This window comes from Salmo salar, chromosome ssa17, assembly GCF_905237065.1.
Source record: "Salmo salar chromosome ssa17, Ssal_v3.1, whole genome shotgun sequence".
NCBI lineage: Eukaryota > Metazoa > Chordata > Actinopteri > Salmoniformes > Salmonidae > Salmo > Salmo salar.
In genome coordinates, this window is record NC_059458.1 from 33,562,502 (window position 1) to 33,582,738 (window position 20,237).

At 43.0% G+C, this 20,237-nt stretch overlaps 1 protein-coding gene across 2 annotated transcripts in view; it reads right to left on the reverse strand.

Moving 5' to 3' along the window:
* LOC106574897 (phosphorylase b kinase regulatory subunit alpha, liver isoform-like) overlaps positions 1–20,110 on the reverse strand; it is a 25,426-nt gene extending 5,316 nt beyond the window's left edge. Inside the window, exons 1-27 of one of the 2 annotated variants that reach the window (XR_006760074.1) lie at positions 19,837–20,110; positions 19,584–19,675; positions 17,251–17,409; positions 15,886–15,933; positions 15,545–15,713; positions 15,337–15,419; positions 14,064–14,144; positions 13,787–13,885; positions 13,305–13,451; positions 12,596–12,649; positions 11,007–11,129; positions 10,661–10,756; positions 10,344–10,451; positions 10,147–10,225; positions 9,716–9,850; positions 9,521–9,630; positions 8,320–8,464; positions 7,830–7,908; positions 7,524–7,663; positions 7,216–7,386; positions 5,623–5,759; positions 5,383–5,521; positions 4,669–4,982; positions 4,367–4,496; positions 3,615–3,716; positions 3,251–3,369; positions 241–347 (exon numbers count right to left, since the gene is read on the reverse strand). Coding sequence is in view for 1 of the 2 variants with exons in the window: in XM_045699516.1 (XP_045555472.1) it covers positions 241–294; positions 3,251–3,369; positions 3,615–3,716; positions 4,367–4,496; positions 4,669–4,982; positions 5,383–5,521; positions 5,623–5,759; positions 7,216–7,386; positions 7,524–7,663; positions 7,830–7,908; positions 8,320–8,464; positions 9,521–9,630; positions 9,716–9,850; positions 10,147–10,225; positions 10,344–10,451; positions 10,661–10,756; positions 11,007–11,129; positions 12,596–12,649; positions 13,305–13,451; positions 13,787–13,885; positions 14,064–14,144; positions 15,337–15,419; positions 15,545–15,713; positions 15,886–15,933; positions 17,251–17,409; positions 19,584–19,661 (3,099 nt within the window). In the remaining variant the exon portion in view is untranslated. The remainder of the gene's footprint in view (positions 1–240; positions 348–3,250; positions 3,370–3,614; positions 3,717–4,366; positions 4,497–4,668; positions 4,983–5,382; positions 5,522–5,622; positions 5,760–7,215; positions 7,387–7,523; positions 7,664–7,829; positions 7,909–8,319; positions 8,465–9,520; positions 9,631–9,715; positions 9,851–10,146; positions 10,226–10,343; positions 10,452–10,660; positions 10,757–11,006; positions 11,130–12,595; positions 12,650–13,304; positions 13,452–13,786; positions 13,886–14,063; positions 14,145–15,336; positions 15,420–15,544; positions 15,714–15,885; positions 15,934–17,250; positions 17,410–19,583; positions 19,676–19,836) is intronic. The other variant, XM_045699516.1, reaches the window with a different exon arrangement.
* Between the last annotated feature and the right edge of the window lie 127 nt (positions 20,111–20,237).

The window sequence follows — 20,237 nt, forward strand, 5'->3', positions numbered from 1 at the left end:
CACACACACACACACACACACACACACACACACACACACACACACACACACAGTCTTATGTTTTCCTGTTACTTTGAATCAAATACCGTACATGTTACCATGACGACACCAGCATGCTACAGGCCAGTACATGTTAGTACAGCCAGCATAAGGCAACGTAACGAAGAAAGACAAGCGTTCAGAGTGAACCTCATCTGCATGGTTTAGTGAACATGGGATAATGAGGGAGACATGGTTTACCGTGGAGCGGGGAGAGGTGACATTGCTGCTGATGGAATAACCACTGTTACTCATCTGGAAAGGAACAACATGGAGAAGACGTCATGTTGTCATCGAGGGAGAGACACCTTGGAAATACAGTTTAGATTATGATAAAACACTAGACACAGTTAAAGATGTGGGCTAGGAAACAGGCAGACATGATCAGCAGCTCAGCATGAGGTAAGGCACTACTGACTGTGTTCTAGTACAGCTGGTATGAATGGGCTTTCAGCTGGTGGCTTCATGTCATGTTATAATGGTTGGTTTCATTATGGTCTAGCTGTGGAGATTAGAGCTGATGAGGCAACATGACTATTAACTAACAAACTCAACCCACGCTGATCGGACGAAACGAGTATTCCAACTGCAATCAGAACCATACACCATTACAACATTATTACTACTATAGACAAAGAGCATTCTGTCATCATATCTAACTACAATCAAACATACAAAAAGAGCATTAGGTCTATACTGACCTGTAGATTAAATTATAGAGCATTAGGTCTATACTAACCTGTAGATTAAATTATAGAGCATTAGGTCTATACTAACCTGTAGATTAAATTATAGAGCATTAGGTCTATACTGACCTGTAGATTAAATTATAGAGCATTAGGTCTATACTAACCTGTAGATTAAATTATAGAGCATTAGGTCTATACTAACCTGTAGATTAAATTATAGAGCATTAGGTCTATACTAACCTGTAGATTAAATTATAGAGCATTAGGTCTATACTAACCTGTAGATTAAATTATAGAGCATTAGGTCTATACTAACCTGTAGATTAAATTATAGAGCATTAGGTCTATACTAACCTGTAGATTAAATTATAGAGCATTAGGTCTATACTAACCTGTAGATTAAATTATAAAGCATTAGGTCTATACTAACCTGTAGATTAAATTATAAAGCATTAGGTCTATACTAACCTGTAGATTAAATTATAGAGCATTAGGTCTATACTAACCTGTAGATTAAATTATAGAGCATTAGGTCTATACTAACCTGTAGATTAAATTATAGAGCATTAGGTCTATACTAACCTGTAGATTAAATTATAGAGCATTAGGTCTATACTAACCTGTAGATTAAATTATAGAGCATTAGGTCTATACTAACCTGTAGATTAAATTATAGAGCATTAGGTCTATACTAACCTGTAGATTAAATTATAGAGCATTAGGTCTATACTAACCTGTAGATTAAATTATAGAGCATTAGGTCTATACTAACCGTTAGATTAAACTACAGAGCATTAGGTCTATACTAACCTTTAGATTAAACTACAGAGCATTAGGTCTATACTGACCTGTAGATTAAATTATAAAGCATTAGGTCTATACTAACCCATAGATTAAATTATAGAGCATTAGGTCTATACTGACCTGTAGATTAAATTATAGAGCATTAGGTCTATACTAACCTGTAGATTAAATTATAGAGCATTAGGTCTATACTAACCTGTAGATTAAATTATAGAGCATTAGGTCTATACTAACCTGTAGATTAAATTATAGAGCATTAGGTCTATACTAACCTGTAGATTAAATTATAGAGCATTAGGTCTATACTAACCTGTAGATTAAATTATAGAGCATTAGGTCTATACTAACCGTTAGATTAAACTACAGAGCATTAGGTCTATACTAACCTTTAGATTAAACTACAGAGCATTAGGTCTATACTTACCTGTAGATTAAATTATAAAGCATTAGGTCTATACTAACCCATAGATTAAATTATAGAGCATTAGGTCTATACTGACCTGTAGATTAAATTATAGAGCATTAGGTCTATACTAACCTGTAGATTAAATTATAAAGCATTAGGTCTATACTAACCTGTAGATTAAATTATAGAGCATTAGGTCTATACTAACCTTTAGATTAAACTACAGAGCATTAGGTCTATACTGACCTGTAGATTAAATTATAGAGCATTAGGTCTATACTAACCTGTAGATTAAATTATAAAGCATTAGGTCTATACTAACCTGTAGATTAAATTATAAAGCATTAGGTCTATACTAACCTGTAGATTAAATTATAGAGCATTAGGTCTATACTAACCTGTAGATTAAATTATAAAGCATTAGGTCTATACTAACCTGTAGATTAAATTATAAAGCATTAGGTCTATACTAACCTGTAGATTAAATTATAGAGCATTAGGTCTATACTAACCTGTAGATTAAATTATAGAGCATTAGGTCTATACTAACCTTTAGATTAAATTATAGAGCATTAGGTCTATACTAACCTGTAGATTAAATTATAAAGCATTAGGTCTATACTAACCTGTAGATTAAATTATAAAGCATTAGGTCTATACTAACCTGTAGATTAAATTATAAAGCATTAGGTCTATACTAACCTGTAGATTAAATTATAAAGCATTAGGTCTATACTAACCTGTAGATTAAATTATAAAGCATTAGGTCTATACTAACCTGTAGATTAAATTATAAAGCATTAGGTCTATACTAACCTGTAGATTAAATTATAGGTCAAAGGAAATCAGGGGTCTCCAACCTTTTCTAGCATGAGAGCTACTTTTAAATTATGAAACATTTCACAAGATAAGCATACATTTTTTCCGAGCTTTCAAATAGGCAGTCTTTATTTTCCCAAATTCTGTTTTCTTGGGGGAATGTCATTCTGTCTAGTCAGAAGATGGTTATTATGATCCCTAACTGGCTAAACCAAGTGAATGACAAAAGCACACCACACAGACACAAAAGGGGCAATATTGCTGGAAATGAATGGTCAGATATTGTGTTCCGCTTGGCTTTAAGCCAGTTGTGGCTAACCAGGGGTGGTTGAATGTCAATGTGGATTTGATTGGATAGTAGCAGGGAGCTTGAGTTGTCTAATACTAGTGAGATTTGTTTATGACAGTTTGCGGTAGCTTGTGATGGACCTGTTGGAGAACCCTGATGTAGATATTCTCCATGACATGCAATAGTCAGCTGACGTGACCATACCTGTTTGATCTCACGCTTCAGCTTGCGGATGCCGGTGCGCTCCGTCTTAGTGGCTCCAGTGTGACCCAGCTCATGGATGGAGACAGCCGGGCTGGTGGCTGACGACTGCATAGGACGCACTGACACAGGAGAAAGGGACACAGACAACACAACAATTCATTTGACTCAATAAAATAGTACTACACCTGCAAAGATACCAGTACACCTGTAAAGATTTGAGAAGAATCAGAAAATGTATTAATACTGTAGAAACTACTAATGCTGGCTATGTAGGGGTCGGGGCTAGGGGTCTATGTAGGGGTCGGGGCTAGGGGTCTATGTAGGGGTCGGGATAGGGGCTGATTTGGGATTGGGAAAGACTCACTGCTCCTCTCCACCCCAAACTCCTTCCCACTGAGGATGTGATGTAGCAGGTTCTTCATGTCTGACGGACTCAAGTTCATCAGGCTCTCAGAGGCCTCCTCCCCTGCAGAGGACAGAAAGAGAGATGCCTGCAATGCTGAGTAGAGACACTCTGTAAAAACTCCCCAGGCACTTCCACACTAAAGGCCAAACAGCTCAACATCCAGATACAGTAGTGTTACTACTAACCAGGTTTACCTGAAATAACTACCAGAGCCCTATTCAGATGGTGAGTCTACTGAGGCCTTTAGAACACAGCTGATATATTCTACCATTCTAAGAATGGTACTGAACCCTACCTGAGCAGTGTAGACCGAACCCTACCTGAGCAGTGTAGACCGAACCCTACCTGAGCAGTGTAGACCGAACCCTACCTGAGCAGTGTAGACCGAACCCTACCTGAGCAGTGTAGACCGAACCCTACCTGAGCAGTGTAGACCGAACCCTACCTGAGCAGTGTAGACCGAACCCTACCTGAGCAGTGCAGACAACCCTACCTGAGCAGTGTAGACCGAACCCTACCTGAGCAGTGTAGACCGAACCCTACCTGAGCAGTGCAGACAACCCTACCTGAGCAGTGTAGACCGAACCCTACCTGAGCAGTGTAGACCGAACCCTACCTGAGCAGTGCAGACAACCCTACCTGAGCAGTGTAGACAACCCTACCTGAGCAGTGTAGACCGAACCCTACCTGAGCAGTGCAGACAACCCTACCTGAGCAGTGTAGACTGCGGGCCAGCTCTGTAGCCATCACCTGCATGATGAGTCCGATTCGGAGACGCAGCATGTCCCCAAACAGAGCCGGCTGGGAGCGGACGTACATGGCCAGGTACACTATGATCTCCTGCACCATCACAATACAGCAGTCATTACTTTCCCTTCATCACAGAGACTTGTTACAAAACTGACCAAAGTTTGCTTTAACATCTCAAGCTAGACTCGCACCAGGCAGAGAATTTTGACGGAAATGGGCATCTGTAAGCATCTCATATAATCACAGTTGTAATTTGTTGTACCTGAGTGAGCACAGCGATGCTGATGTCCTGCCCACTGGCCTCATAGATCAGAGAGTTGAGCTCTTCTGGAGGAAGAGGAGCTGAGATGACTTTCTCCCTGGGCTCCGGTGGTAACCCCACTGTCAGCTGCTTGTGGTGGGAGATGAGATCTGTACAGGCCTCAGCCAGCACCTCCACTCTCTTTCTCAGGATACCAGAGATGTATCTGATCAGACCCCACTCCTTGTTGGCCCCAGCCTGGGCATACAGCTCCTCCAGGAGACACCTCACACTGACCCCACCCTGACCCCCCACGTCCACCAGCCAATCAGCACCTTTTAGGATAGAGAGAATTACATTTCATTCAGTTCAATTCAATCTGAGGAGTCAATTCATTTCAACTCAACCTGAGGAGTCAATTCAATTGAACTCAACCTGAGGAGTCAATTCAGTGTAATTCAAACCTAAACATGTAGAGAATTCAATTAAATTTGGTTCAATTCAAAGATTCAATTCAATCCAACACGTGTACAATCTAATCCAGGGGTGGGAACAATATGGCCCATTTGAGCCGACCCGCAGGAGGTTGGAGTTAAACAACAAATGGGGGAAATGATTATTTTGTGTGTAAAAAAGAAACTCCAGGCCATCCTTGAACACCTACAACTAAACAGAGAGTGTGTAGAAATGATAATGGACCTTAACACTTTGCCCACCTCTGATCTAAATCAGTACCTTTCATCACACACAGGATGTAGAGTATGTCTGCCTGGTCCTGCAGTGTGGGACACTCCTTCAACTGTCTCACCAGAGAGCCAAAGTCTGTGTTACCCTGGGAGTCCCGCGGCAGCTGGAGGTCTGCAATACTGGGGGCCTGACAGCAAAGATACACACACACACTCATTAGAGGATCCAAACACACAGATGCACCAGAAAGACAGTGCTGGAGTTTGTTGTTGGTGTAGGCTAACTGACCTTGGGCTGCTGTTGATGTGGTGTGTGGTGGTGTGGTTGGTGTGGATGGAGCGGTGTGAGCTGGGCCACGTGCAGTAGGTTGAGGGATTTACGGTGCTTGCTCATGATGGGAGTCATAGGAAGATACATGGAGGCCTCTGTAAGAAACAAAACTCACCATACAGTATTTGTATTTATTATGGATCCACATTAGTTCCTGCCAAGGCAGCAGCTACTCTTTCAGGGTATCAGCAACATTAAGGCAGTTAAATCAATACAATACATTCACAACAGATTTCACAACATATTAAGTGTGTGTCCTCAGGCCCCTACTCTACTACCACATATCTACTACCACATACTTACAGAGTACCATACAGTAGAAACCTACAGTCCCAACCATACAGTAGAAACCTACAGAGTCCCAACCATACAGTAGAAACCTACAGAGTCCCAACCATACAGTAGAAACCTACAGAGTCCCAACCATACAGTAGAAACCTACAGAGTCCCAACCATACAGTAGAAACCTACAGAGTCCCAACCATACAGTAGAAACCTACAGAGTCCCAACCATACAGTAGAAACCTACAGAGTCCCAACCATACAGTAGAAACCTACAGAGTCCCAACCATACAGTAGAAACCTACAGAGTCCCAACCATACAGCAGAAACCTACAGAGTTCCAACCATACAGTAGAAACCTACAGAGTCCCAACCATACAGTAGAAACCAACAGAGTCCCAACCATACAGTAGAAACCTACAGAGTCCCAACCATACAGCAGAAACCAACAGTCCCAACCATACAGTAGAAACCTACAGAGTCCCAACCATACAGTAGAAACCAACAGAGTCCCAACCATACAGTAGAAACCTACAGAGTCCCAACCATACAGTAGAAACCAACAGAGTCCCAACCATACAGTAGAAACCAACAGAGTCCCAACCATACAGTAGAAACAACAGAGTCCCAACCATACAGCAGAAACCAACAGAGTCCCAACCATACAGCAGAAACCTACAGAGTCCCAACCATACAGTAGAAACCTACAGAGTCCCAACCATACAGTAGAAACCTACAGAGTCCCAACCATACAGTAGAAACAACAGAGTCCCAACCATACAGTAGAAACCAACAGAGTCCCAACCATACAGCAGAAACCAACAGAGTCCCAACCATACAGTAGAAACCAACAGAGTCCCAACCATACAGTACAAGTCCCAACCATACAGTACAAGTCCCAACCATACAGTAGAAACCAACAGAGTCCCAACCATACAGTACAAGTCCCAACCATACAGTACAAGTCCCAACCATACAGTAGAAACCAACAGAGTCCCAACCATACAGTAGAAACCTACAGTCCCAACCATACAGTAGAAACCAACAGAGTCCCAACCATACAGTAGAAACCAACAGAGTCCCAACCATACAGTAGAAACCTACAGTCCCAACCATACAGTAGAAACCAACAGAGTCCCAACCATACAGTAGAAACCTACAGTCCCAACCATACAGTAGAAACCAGCAGAGTCCCATACATACGCCTATACATTACCCTAAACCTAACACTTGGTGAATAAACAAACAGTAAATGTGATGATAACTTACTAGGCATGTTGAGGCCTTGGACCTGGGCCATGAAGGAGAGGATGTCTCTGGTGGTGTGTTCAGCACTAAACACGTGGTGCTGCCCCCTCTGGATGGGAGGGAGATGACACTTGGTGGCTGTGCTCTGCATCAGCTGGCTGAGGTAGTGGTCAAATATGTCCTTGGAGCTGCCTGGAGGGGGGCGGGAGTTAAATGTAGACTCAGCAATATGATATTACATACCGCAAGCACAAACATGCAAACACAAATACAAAACACACACACCAATGACCTATACAGACACACACAGCACACCACGACTGACGTACCTGAGGGGACATAACTTTCTTCTTCATCTTCCTCATCTTCTTCATTCTCCAGCAGGTCGTCATCAGTGTCTCCGTCGAGGAAGCTGAGCTCTGTGTGGAACGAGGTAGTCTGGAAGCTGGAGATGTTTGCCATCTGAACCCTGCAAAACACACAAGATGGAATGGAACCAAATAGGACATCACTAGAACTTCCACAACCAGGGATGTAGTGACATAAATAGTGGAGCCTAGCATTTCATTCTGTAAATATCCAGAGAGCTGTCTTAAGGTGAGTGACCTTAGAAATGGTAAGAGAGTCAGTCTGACCTTGCCCCTCCAAAGTATCCATCGTGCAGCTTCCTCAGAGTGGACAGAATACACGGGTCGATGCTCTCACCATCATCCACTGGGAACAACAAGGGAAACATGATCAATTAACCAACCAATCAATAAACGTTGTTTGTCCCATACAGAATGTAGTTTCCCAGCAAGAGTCAGTTTCCTGGACACAGATTAAGCCTTGAATTCCCATTTAAATAAATGTTTAGTCCAGAAGTCACACAAACAACACAGAATGATTACCCAGCATGCTGTGTGTGATGGGGAACGGGAGGGTATTTACCCAGCATGCTGTGTGTGATGGGGAAGGGGAGGGTATTTACCTAGCATTCTGTGTGTGATGGGGAAGGTGTAGTTATTTACCCAGCATGCTGTGTGTGATGGGGAAGGGGAGGGTATTTACCCAGCATGCTGTGCGTGACGGGGAAGGGTATTTACCCAGCATGCTGTGTGTGACGGGGAAGGGGAGGGTATTTACCCAGCATGCTGTGTGTGATGGGGAAGGTCAGGGTAGGGCGTCCGGTCATCCTCCAGGAGGAGGAGAGATAGGACAGCTCCGTCCTTAGCATCTCCACTATCATCTGGTTGTCCAGAGCCAGGTAGAAGTGATGCTGGTCCAGGAACTAAAGGAGAGGAGAGAGATGGCCAAAACTACTGCTCCAGCCCAAACACACCTGATTCAGTCCTACATAAATACACCTGATTCAGCCCTACACAAACACACCTGATTCAGCCCTACATAAATACACCTGATTCAGCCCTACACAAACACACCTGATTCAGCCCTACATAAATACACCTGATTCAGCCCTACACAAACACACCTGATTCAGTCCTACATAAATACACCTGATTCAGCCCTACACAAACACACCTGATTCAGCCCTACATAAATACACCTGATTCAGCCCTACACAAACACACCTGATTCAGCCCTACACAAATACACCTGATTCAGCCCTACACAAACACACCTGATTCAGCCCTACACAAATATACCTGATTCAGCTAATCAAGGTCTTGATGAGCAGATAATTAGTAGAATCAGGGGCCGTATCCAAATATATATACACTGAGGTCACCCGACCTCAACCCAATAGAGATGGTTTGGGATGAGTTGGACCGCATAATGAAGGAAAAGCAGCCAACAAGTGCTCAGCATATGTGGGAACTCCTTCAAGACTGTTGGAAAAGCATTCCAGGTGAAGCTGGTTGAAAGAATGCCAAGAGTGTTCAAAGCTGTCATTAAGGCAAAGGGTGGCTACTTTGAAAAATCTCAAATATAAAATATATTTTGATTTGTTTAACACTTTTCTGGTTACTACATGAGTCCATATTTTATAGTTTTGATGTCTTCACTATTATTCTACAATGTAGAAAATAGTACAAATAAAGAAAAATCCTTGAATGAGTAGGTGTGTCCAAACTTTTGACTGTCGTGATTACCAGCTGAGATCAACTTTCATGATTTTCCTCCTGGTTCAGAGTTTGGTTGGGCAGTATCTTAACATCATCCTAAAACCTACTCTGAGCTGGGAGTTATTTTAAAGTCTTAAAACAGGTTTTAACCAGATTCCTGCTTTGTGGATACAGCCCTAGGTGTGCTAGATTAGGATTTAACAAGAGCATTTAGGGAGATAGGACCTCTACTGTCTTAAGGTAATAACAAGGTAGGTCACCTGAGGGGTGAATGTGTAGGTGCGGTTCCGGATCTTGTAGAATTTCGAGGTTCCCAGAACTCCAATGTGCCTGTATGGCCTCCCGCTCAGATTCAACTTCTTGCAGTTTCCTGTGAAACAAGTCATTAGCATTGTAGTGCTTATGAAGGCTTTATAAATGCTCTACAAAGGCTTTCTAAGTACTTGTAACTGTACCCAGTTTGACGTAGACGTGGCTGAGGATGCGAGCAGGCATGACTCTGATGGGCTGGACCTCAGAGATGGTCTGGACCTCTATTTCATCGTTCTTCAGCAGCTCCTGGATCTCCTTCGACTCTGCTAACACACACACTGCCAACGTACACACACACACATACACAGAGAAACAAATTAAGGTATGTACACAGAAACAAATGGTTTGTACATGCACATACATGAAGGCACACACACACACACACACACACACACACACACACACACACAAAAGGGAACGGAAACTCTCAGATAGGCAGCCCTGACCACAGAGCAAATGATCTTAACAAAACAAGTTAAATAAATAACAAGTCTAGAACTGTATATTACTTCTACAGTTAAAGGATGTAAAATGTCTTCCAGCTGCATGAGAGGAAATTAGACATGCTGCAAACCTTGTACAACTACGTCCGGCTTGAAATTGGTGGAGAATCGCCTGTTGAGAGGGTCGATCTCTCCAGGGGCGAGGAATCCCTTGAAGGAACAGACAGAGAGAGAGAACAGTGAGGCGAGAAAACCACCAACCAACACCTCACTGTGGTAGACAGAGACAGAGTCAGTCTATTAGAAGACGCCAGCAGGATGTTTTTACCTCAGCCAGCAGAGAGCTAACAATGTAGAGGGACTGTCCCCACATGTGAGGTAACTGACCCATAGCCACTCTGTCCACGGAGTGAGGGTTCCCGTACTCTTCCTCCATCTGAGGGAAACACCACACATTTACAGTCTTCCTCACTTAGTTGTAGGGACATTGTTACTTATCAGGATTCAGAAAGGTAGCAAGTGTAGACTGTTACTTCTCCGCAGCCCATATTGGCTCAAGGAGTAAAGCTGACGTGCCCTAAAGAAAGACGGATTTCCAATTTACACATGGACAATAAAGTTGTATTCAAAGGGCCATGGCGATACCTTTTCAGGTGGGACAGCGTAGAGCTCAGGCATCAGGCAGATCCCGGGCTTCCCTCTGATCAGGACTTCTTCCAGAGCATCTCTGTACTCCTGCACCTGGAGACAGGAACCAGGAAAGGACATGTTATACATGCAGACACGTGGCCTGGGGTGGTCTAGCGGTCTGACATCACCCGCTCTGAGACCTAGAAGTAGTTGTTTCTCTTGATCTGAATTGGACACAGCTTTTGTGGAGTGACAGGTAACGATGCTTCATGGGTGACAGGAGTGGATGTATTCAGAGGGTCTCAGGATGGAACCCAGGTTGGGACGAGGAGAAGGACAGAACCAACACTGCCACACACACCTGTACTAGGTCTCCACTGAAGATGCCGTCCAGAATGAGGTAGGTCCAGAACACTGGCCATTCACATTCTATATTCTCAAACAGTTTGAGTTCAGCTGGGTCGTAGTGGAGACGGGACGGGTCCTGAGAAAAACATAGACAAACACGGAAATATTACACCAAATTTCTTATCTAAAAAGAACAAGGCTAATCTTTAAACGAGAGTTAAATGAAAGGAAAAACCCACTACAGGACTATCTTTTGGTATTTTTTTCATTAGTCCACTAATAATACAGTACCAAAATGTTTTGCATGTCAGCAGTCAAGTTTTCAAGATATTGGACTTTCAAGAAGGAAAGTAGTGTCACTTGCCACATCATCATAAGATGCAAAACGCATCATGATGATGTGGCAAGTAACACTTTGTGGACGAATGACAAAAATACCAACAGATTTTAAGTGTATTTTTCCTTTAATTTATACTGTTTTATCTGTAACCACGTTTACCGTGAATTCCGGACTATAAGCCGCAACTTTTTTCCCACGCTTTGAACTTCGCGGCTTAAACAATGACGTAGCTAATATATGGATTTTTCCCGCTTTCAAATTTGTGGGTCCTGACAGCGTGGAGCATTGTCAAAAAATCCACTATCATCAATGGGTTTCGAAAGGCTGGACTGCTGCGTGTTGAAGAGGGCTCAGCGGGAGATTTGCCTCCGGATGAAAGTGACGAGAGCGACAATGAAAACGATCCAATATCGGATGAAGCAATTCTCAGGCTATTCAACTCCGACACCGAAGGAGATGGTTTCAGTGCACAGGAGGAGGAAGATGGTGACCAATGACTTTCTTGGTAGGCTACTGTTTACTGCTAATTTTTTATTTTTTGTTACAAGCCGTGTTTCGTTAAAGCCTGTGTAAAGTTCATTTGTTTCAATGTACCGGTAGGCACCTGCGGCTTATAAACATGTGCGGCTTATTTATGTTCAAAATAAAATAAAAAATTAAATTCAGTGGGTGCGGCTTATATTCAGGTGCGCTTAATAGTCCGGAAATTACGGTACATCATGACAGCTGTGATGGAAACAGGACGTTTTGCTGTAATTTTATAAACGCCAACAGGTAATTTGTTCGTTCAACATGGTGGGATCTTGGTGAGTAAAATGTATTATGCAGGAAATAGCGGTTCGAACGCCTTTATGCACAAATATTGATATAATAACCATCATATCGAAGTAAACTTGGTGTCACGCGATGATATGTTCTGTTGTCCTCCCACTACGACTCGGGACAGCACGCAGTTTATTAGGCTACAGAGGAAATAAATTATGATGAACTTCACAGGATGGTGAAAGTACAAGGTGATGAGCTTGATGCTCCTTTCCAATAAATATCGAGGGTCTTATTTTGGTGACACGATGATCGATGCTTGGTTGCCGTTTGACAAATAACAATATTTTCACTCTTATCAATAATAATGTAATCATGTAGACGAGCCTACACACACTGTATCTGCCAGCTGTTGGCTAGAGCGCAGACACAAGACCATTGGATGGAAATCTAGTTTATTTCACACAGTAAGGAGAAAAACATACAAATCTGTACAGTACCTCTCTTGGGCATCTGTATCCATCTCTGATGAAACGGCAGCAGCCATAGCGTCCCTGGAGAAGAGAATGGAGTCATTTAGAAACGTCATTCTAGAGCACCATTAAGCATAGCCAATGGAGGTTTCCCATTGGCATCCTTTACCGTCCAGGACTAGGCTTAATCTGAGTCTGGGAATCAACTAGCCCCTAAAGTGTATCTGTGGTCCAGTCTAGACAGGCTCCTATCTACCTGTATATTGGGTATGACCTCACTGTATCTGTGGTCCAGTATAGACAGGCTCCTATCTACCTGTATATTGGATATGATCTCACTGTATCTGTGGTCCAGTCTAGACAGGCTCCTATCTACCTGTATATTGGGTATGACCTCACTGCATCTGTGGTCCAGTCTAGACAGGCTCCTATCTACCTGTATCTTGGCTATGACCTCACTGTATCTGTGGTCCAGTCTAGACAGGCTCCTATCTACCTGTATCTTGGATATGATCTCACTGTATCTGTGGTCCAGTCTAGACAGGCTCCTATCTACCTGTATATTGGGTATGACCTCACTGTATCTGTGGTCCAGTCTAGACAGGCTCCTATCTACCTGTATCTTGGATATGATCTCACTGTATCTGTGGTCCAGTATAGACAGGGTCCTATCTACCTGTATCTTGGGTATGATCTCACTGTGTCTGTGGTCCAGTCTAGACAGGATCCTATCTACCTGTAGCCTGGATATGATCTCAGTCTTAGTGATGGTGACCAGGTCTGCGTCCTCCACAGCGAAGGCAGGGAAGGAGATGATTGACAGGAGACCAGCATCAATCTCTTTAGAGGTGGAGGCTCGTGGCAGCATGGAGCACAGGATAGCCTGGAGAGGTCAAATAGAAACGGGTCAGTTTCTGACAGATGGCGTCATTCTGACACCACCGTGTTGCCAGGAGACATCAGTCATGCTAGCTGACGTAAGACAATGGTCAGTTTCATACATATAATTTTAAGGTTTATAAAATAATCTGCTTAAACCAGACTGGACACTGCCCTCACCAGGCTAGAGAAGATTAAACCAGACTGGACACTGCCCTCACCAGGCTAGAGAAGATTAAACCAGACTGGACACTGCCCTCACCAAGCTAGAGAAGATTAAACCAGACTGGACACTGCCCTCACCAGGCTAGAGAAGATAGGACATGTTTATCACAGTACCTGGCAGTGCTCCACCTCGTCCGGCAAAACGTGAATGACAGATTTGGGTCCTCCATGAGCCCCAAAGAGGTCCAGCTCATCAATGGCCTCCAATGCAGCCTGAACATAAAACCCAACAGGTTGTTGTTTTAGGAGTTTAGATATAGTAGCTGTGTTGCGATAAGAGGACTGTTATGAGTCTAGATATGGTAGTTAAGATACGATTTGAGGCATAAAAGGAGACCATGTATTATCATTGTTACATATAGGACACGTATTACATCTAAAGCATCAGTACCTTGGCCATTCCCACAGAGCTGGTGTTCAGTTCTGGGATCCCCTGATTGGTCTTGTCCCCTCGCTCCCACATCCCATAATCCTGCACAGAGAGAGACACACACAGAGTTACCATGACAACCAGGTTTAAAATAATTTGAACCTATATATAATTGTATTTTACCTAATCCAATATATACAGTATATTCTATTTACACAAATAGTAATCAGTAGAACATATGCACTCTGTTTTAACTCCTCACGTCGGTTCAGAAACTGTGCTATTCTCAGAAAAGGACAACGCTGACAGGGAGATTCTGGACTATCTGCTTATTCTGGTTAGGGAAGTCGCTAACTAAGAGACATTCTCCTGGATGGGAAATGTATTCTGGTTAGTGAAGTCGCTAACCAAGACATATTCTCCTGGATGGGAAATGTATTCTGGTTAGTGAAGTCGCTAACTAAGACATATTCTCCTGGATGGGAAATGTATTCTGGTTAGTGAAGTTGCTAACCAAGACATATTCTCCTGGATGGGAAATGTATTCTGGTTAGTGAAGTCGCTAACGAAGACATATTCTCCTGGATAAGAAATGTATTCTGGTTAGTGAAGTTGCTAACTAAGACATATTCTCCTGGATGGGAAATGTATTCTGGTTAGTGAAGTCGCTAACTAAGACACATTCTCCTGGATGGGAAATGTATTCTGGTTAGTGAAGTTGCTAACTAAGACATATTCTCCTGGATGGGAAATGTATTCTGCTTAGTGAAGTCGCTAACTAAGACACATTCTCCTGAATGGGAAACGTCAGTTGTTGACCAGTTGAACCGTTTATTTTTCAGTACCATGTCAGCTCTCTGTTGACATCATGTTAATGCTATATTTGGCTAAGTAGTTTTTACCTGTTAGTTTATAATTATCTGTTGTAGCTGACTACACACACTTTTGACCTGTTGGCGCTTTTAACCTAAAAATATGTTGATGCTTTTGGGGTTAAGTGCTGATGTTCCCATGTTGACCAATGAAATGTATTGAAAGTTATTTTACCAACCAATCAGAAAGTTCACTGCGTGGGTATTTCCAATATACTGTATAAGCCATGTAAAAGGTCTTGTTTGGTAATGTGTTCATCTATAGTCTCCACTATCTCTACAGGTATTCCTATGTGATCTTCAGTAATAGTATTGCTTCTCTCTCCATTACTGTTCACACTTCTATTACTTCCTGCTAAGTCGTATGCTAGTGAGGTTAGAAGAATAGAGCCTCGCTCAAACAGACCTTGAACATTACCTACCGCAACTTTATAAGCAGCCTCAATGTAGAAGACCAGGTTCTGGATAAACGCCACTTCATGCAGCGTTGATATGATACGAAGACCTGGAGAAGACCAGAGAGTGATAAAGAACAACGCCGCTGGTATACAGTCAAGTTATTTCACAATGACACGATCCACCACACACACACACCCCCACACACACACACACACACACACAGTACGGTACCTGAGGCGGTCATCTGAGCCAAGACCAGCAGGTACAGAGAGGTGGCATCAACCTGCAGGTGTCCCCACTGATCGTCCCCCACCACGGTAGCACAGGTGGGGGTGTGGTACTTGGCGTGCAAGCAGTCCTTGGGGCTCTGGGTGTGTTTAAACTTCTCCACCTTGGCCACCTGTAGTCAGACACACTGACATGCTCAGGAAAGGCTATTACACAGCCAGACCAAGGGAGAAACACATACAGAAATGCTCCCACAGTATAGTGCATTGTTGCCCTTATGCCATATACTAGTGACTGTGTTGTTACATGGTAGAAGAAATGGGACAGTAACCACGGTAACCCACCTGTCGCATCATACACTGGAGCAGCCCTTGCATCAGCTTGACAACACTCTGTAGAATAATACAAATATAGATATTTACCACACCTTACATGGATCGGTAACTCCTGCTTTCCCAAGTTTATCTATTCAGGACTCCAAGGACTGAAATATGCCAATCTCTGCCTGTGGCCTACAACATAGATCAGAGGACAACATGCATGGAAAACACTAAAATGTTTCTGTAAAGGAATGTTTTGTTTTGACACAGTGTGGTCATGAGGTCGGGGCCTTGCACAGTACAGTAAGTATGGAGGACACAACACAGATCACACAGTACAGTAAGTATGGAGGACACAACACAGATCACACAGTAAGTATGGAGGACACAACACAGATCACACAGTACAGTAAGTATGGAGGACACAACACAGATCACACAGTACAGTAAGTATGGAGGACACAACACAGATCACACAGTACAGTAAGTATGGGGGACACAACACAGATCACACAGTACAGTAAGTATGGGGGACACCACAGATCACACAGTACAGTAAGTATGGAGGACACAACACAGATCACACAGTACAGTAAGTATGGAGGACACAACACAGATCACACAGTACAGTAAGTATGGAGGACACAACACAGATCACACAGTACAGTAAGTATGGGGGACACAACACAGATCACACAGTACAGTAAGTATGGGGGACACCACAGATCACACAGTACAGTAAGTATGGAGGACACAACACAGATCACACAGTACAGTAAGTATGGAGGACACAACACAGATCACACAGTACAGTAAGTATGGAGGACACAACACAGATCACACAGTACAGTAAGTATGGGGGACACAACACAGATCACACAGTACAGTAAGTATGGGGGACACAACACAGATCACACAGTACAGTAAGTATGGGGGACACAACACAGATCACACAGTACAGTAAGTATGGGGGACACAACACAGATCACACAGTACAGTAAGTATGGAGGACACAACACAGATCACACAGTACAGTAAGTATGGGGGACACAACACAGATCACACAGTACAGTAAGTATGGAGGACACAACACAGATCACACAGTACAGTAAGTATGGGGGACAACACAGATCACACAGTACAGTAAGTATGGAGGACACAACACAGATCACACAGTACAGTAAGTATGGGGGACAACACAGATCACACAGTACAGTCAGTATGGGGGACACAACACAGATCACACAGTACAGTAAGTATGGGGGACAACACAGATCACACAGTACAGTCAGTATGGGGGACACAACACAGATCACACAGTACAGTCAGTATGGGGGACACAACACTATTTTGACAGAGCATGCTGTGAGATGGGAGCCAGCCAGTCACCTGCTCCAGTTCGTAGGCCTTGGCCTTGTCCTCATCCCGGTCAGCGTTCTTCCTGTAGGCCATCCCCAGACCCCACACCGCCAGGATGCTGTAGACATTGTCACGCACCCAGGCATCTGGCAGCTGGACACTGCAGGGCAACAGGCCGGTTACTGGGTTCTGGAGACACACACACAGGTTAGACAGGCAGTTTAGACAGGCAGGTAGATAGATATCTAAGTCTGGGCTCTGGCCGGGCCACTCAAGGACATTCACAGACTTGTCCCGAAGTCACTCCTACTGTACGTTGTCTTGGCTGTGTACTTAGGGTCCTTGTCCTGTTGGAAGGTGAACCTTCAACCTAGCCTGAGGTCATGAGAGCTCTGGAGCAGGTTTTCATCAAGAATCTCTGTGTACTTTGCTCTGTTCATCTTTCCCTCGATTCGGACTAGTCTCTCAGTCCCTGCCGCTGAAAAACATCCCCACAGCATGATGCTGCCACCACCATGCTTCACCGTAGGGATGGTGCCAGGTTTCCTCCAGACGTGACTCTTGGCATTCAGGCCAAAGAGTTAAATCTTGGTTTCATCAAATCAAATTGTATGTCACATCACATGTGTCGAATACAACAGGTGTAGACCTCCCAGTGAAATGCTTACTTACAAGCCCTTAAACAACAATGCTTTAAGGAATTTTTTTTTAAATAAGTGTTAAGTAAAAAATAGATAAGTAAAAAATAGAAAATAAAAGTAACAAATAATTAAACAGCAGCAGTAAAATAACAGGCTAGGCTATATACAGGGGGTACCGGTACAGAGTTAATGTGTGGGGGTACCGGTTAGTTGAGATAATATGTACATGTAGCTAGAGTTAAAGTGACTATGCATAGATTATAAACAGAGAGTAGCAGCAGCGTAAAAGAGGGGTCTGGGTAGCCAGAGAATCTTGTTTCTCATGGTCTGGGCGTCCTTTAGGTGCCTTTTGGCAAACTCCAAGCGGGCTGCCATGTGCCTTTTACTGAGGAGTGACTTCCGTCTGGCCACTCTACCATAAAGGCCTGATTGATGGAGTGCTGCAGAAGGTTATCCCATCTCCACAGAGGAACTCTGAAGCTCTGTCAGAGTGACCATTGGGTTATTGGTTCCCTCCCGGACCAAGCCCCTTCTCCCCTGATGGCTCAGTTTGGCCAGGCAGCCAGCTCTACTTCTTTCCTTTAAGAATGATGGAGGCCACTGTGTTCTTGGGGACCTTCAATGCTGCAGAAATGTTATTCTACCCTTCCCCAGATCTGTGCCTCGACACAATCCTGTCTCGGAGCTCTACGGACAATTCCTTCGACCTCACGGCTTGGTTTTTGCTCTGACATGCACTGTCAACTGTGGGACCTTATATTGACAGGTGTGTGCCTTCCAAATCATGTCATAACAATTGAATTTACCACAGGTGGACTCCAATCAAGTTTTAGAGAACAGCTCAAGGATGATCAATTGAAACAGCATACACCTGAGCTCAATTTCGAGTCCCATAGCAAAGTGTCTGAAAATGTATGTAAATAAGGTATTTTTGTTTTTAAAAACCGGTTTTCGCTTTGTCATTATGGGGTATGATGTGTAGATTGATGAGGGGAAAAATATATTTAAATTAAGCTGTAACATAACAAAATGTGGAATAAGTCAAGGGGTCTGAACAGTTTCCAAATGCACTGTAGCTGGCCACTAGATATATATATACACATACATACATACATACATACATACATACATACATACATACATACATACACACACACACACACCCATATTTATGTTGATTCATTTTCCCTTTTGTACATCGTTACACCACTGTATAAAGACATAATATGACATTTGAAATGTCTTTATTCTTTGGAACTTTTGTGAGTGTAATGTTTACTGTTCATTTTTTTATTGTTTATTTCACTTTAGTTTATCATCTTTTTCACTTGCTTTGGCAATGTAAACAAATGTTTCCCATGCTAATATAGCCCCTTAAATTGAAATTGAATTGAGAGAGAGAGAGAAGGACTGTTGACTGAACTCAAGTAGAGTAGATAAGACAAATACTTTCTATGTTCTCTCTCTATTTTAAGTTGACCTTTGTCCAAGCTTTTATTTATTTTAGGGAGTCCACGCCGGGACAGTTTGCCCAGAGCTATTGACTCTTGGCTTTCTAAGGATAAGTAACAGACATTTAGCCTACTGTGGGGATTTTACTGAGGTATCAATGTCATTAGACCTATTGTGCATGACTTCTTTCATTGCAAATGGCAACTGTACGACTGTTATTCGTCACCAGGTATGGTGTCTGGCAGTGGTACGTGATATAATGAAACATACCTGGTGACATAGAATAGTCTCATGAACGAGCCTGGCGAATCCATCGAGCTTCACACCTGAGTTACTGCGGCTCCGCATGTTGCCGTCTCTAGCTGTCAATATGAAATGATAACAGACGGGTAGTTAGAGCAGGATTATTTATAGTGGGGTACAGTAGTCGTGAGTCCTGACTACATGTGAAGCATTCGCAATAGTAAAAGTACTGCAGTATGCTGTAATCAAATAACATTACTTTGCATAGAAAGTCACCTACCTTGAACCCATCAGTTATTGTGCAATACATAAATATCGCTGTTGACAGCTTTGCAGTAGCAGCTAACAATTCCACATTCATTCAACGAATTTCATAAAACTCCTAGTTGCTGCAGCGCGGGAGCATCAGTGTCAAAATATGACCGAATACTTCACGTCGCAGAGGTGTTTTTAGCTCAACATACACCATTCCTTCACACGTAACAGATTACTGCTCCTTTCGGTCTCTCAATCTGCCTCTCCTCTTCCTGATGTGGACAGAATGTTCTGTATACAGTTGCCATAAAGGGGGCGCTAGAGCAGCCAATGTAGAGAAGATGACTTGGTTATTACGTTTATGAAGTATTGTTAGAATCTGTTGTTTTTAACATAACATAGATCTAGATTTAAACCAACAAAGAG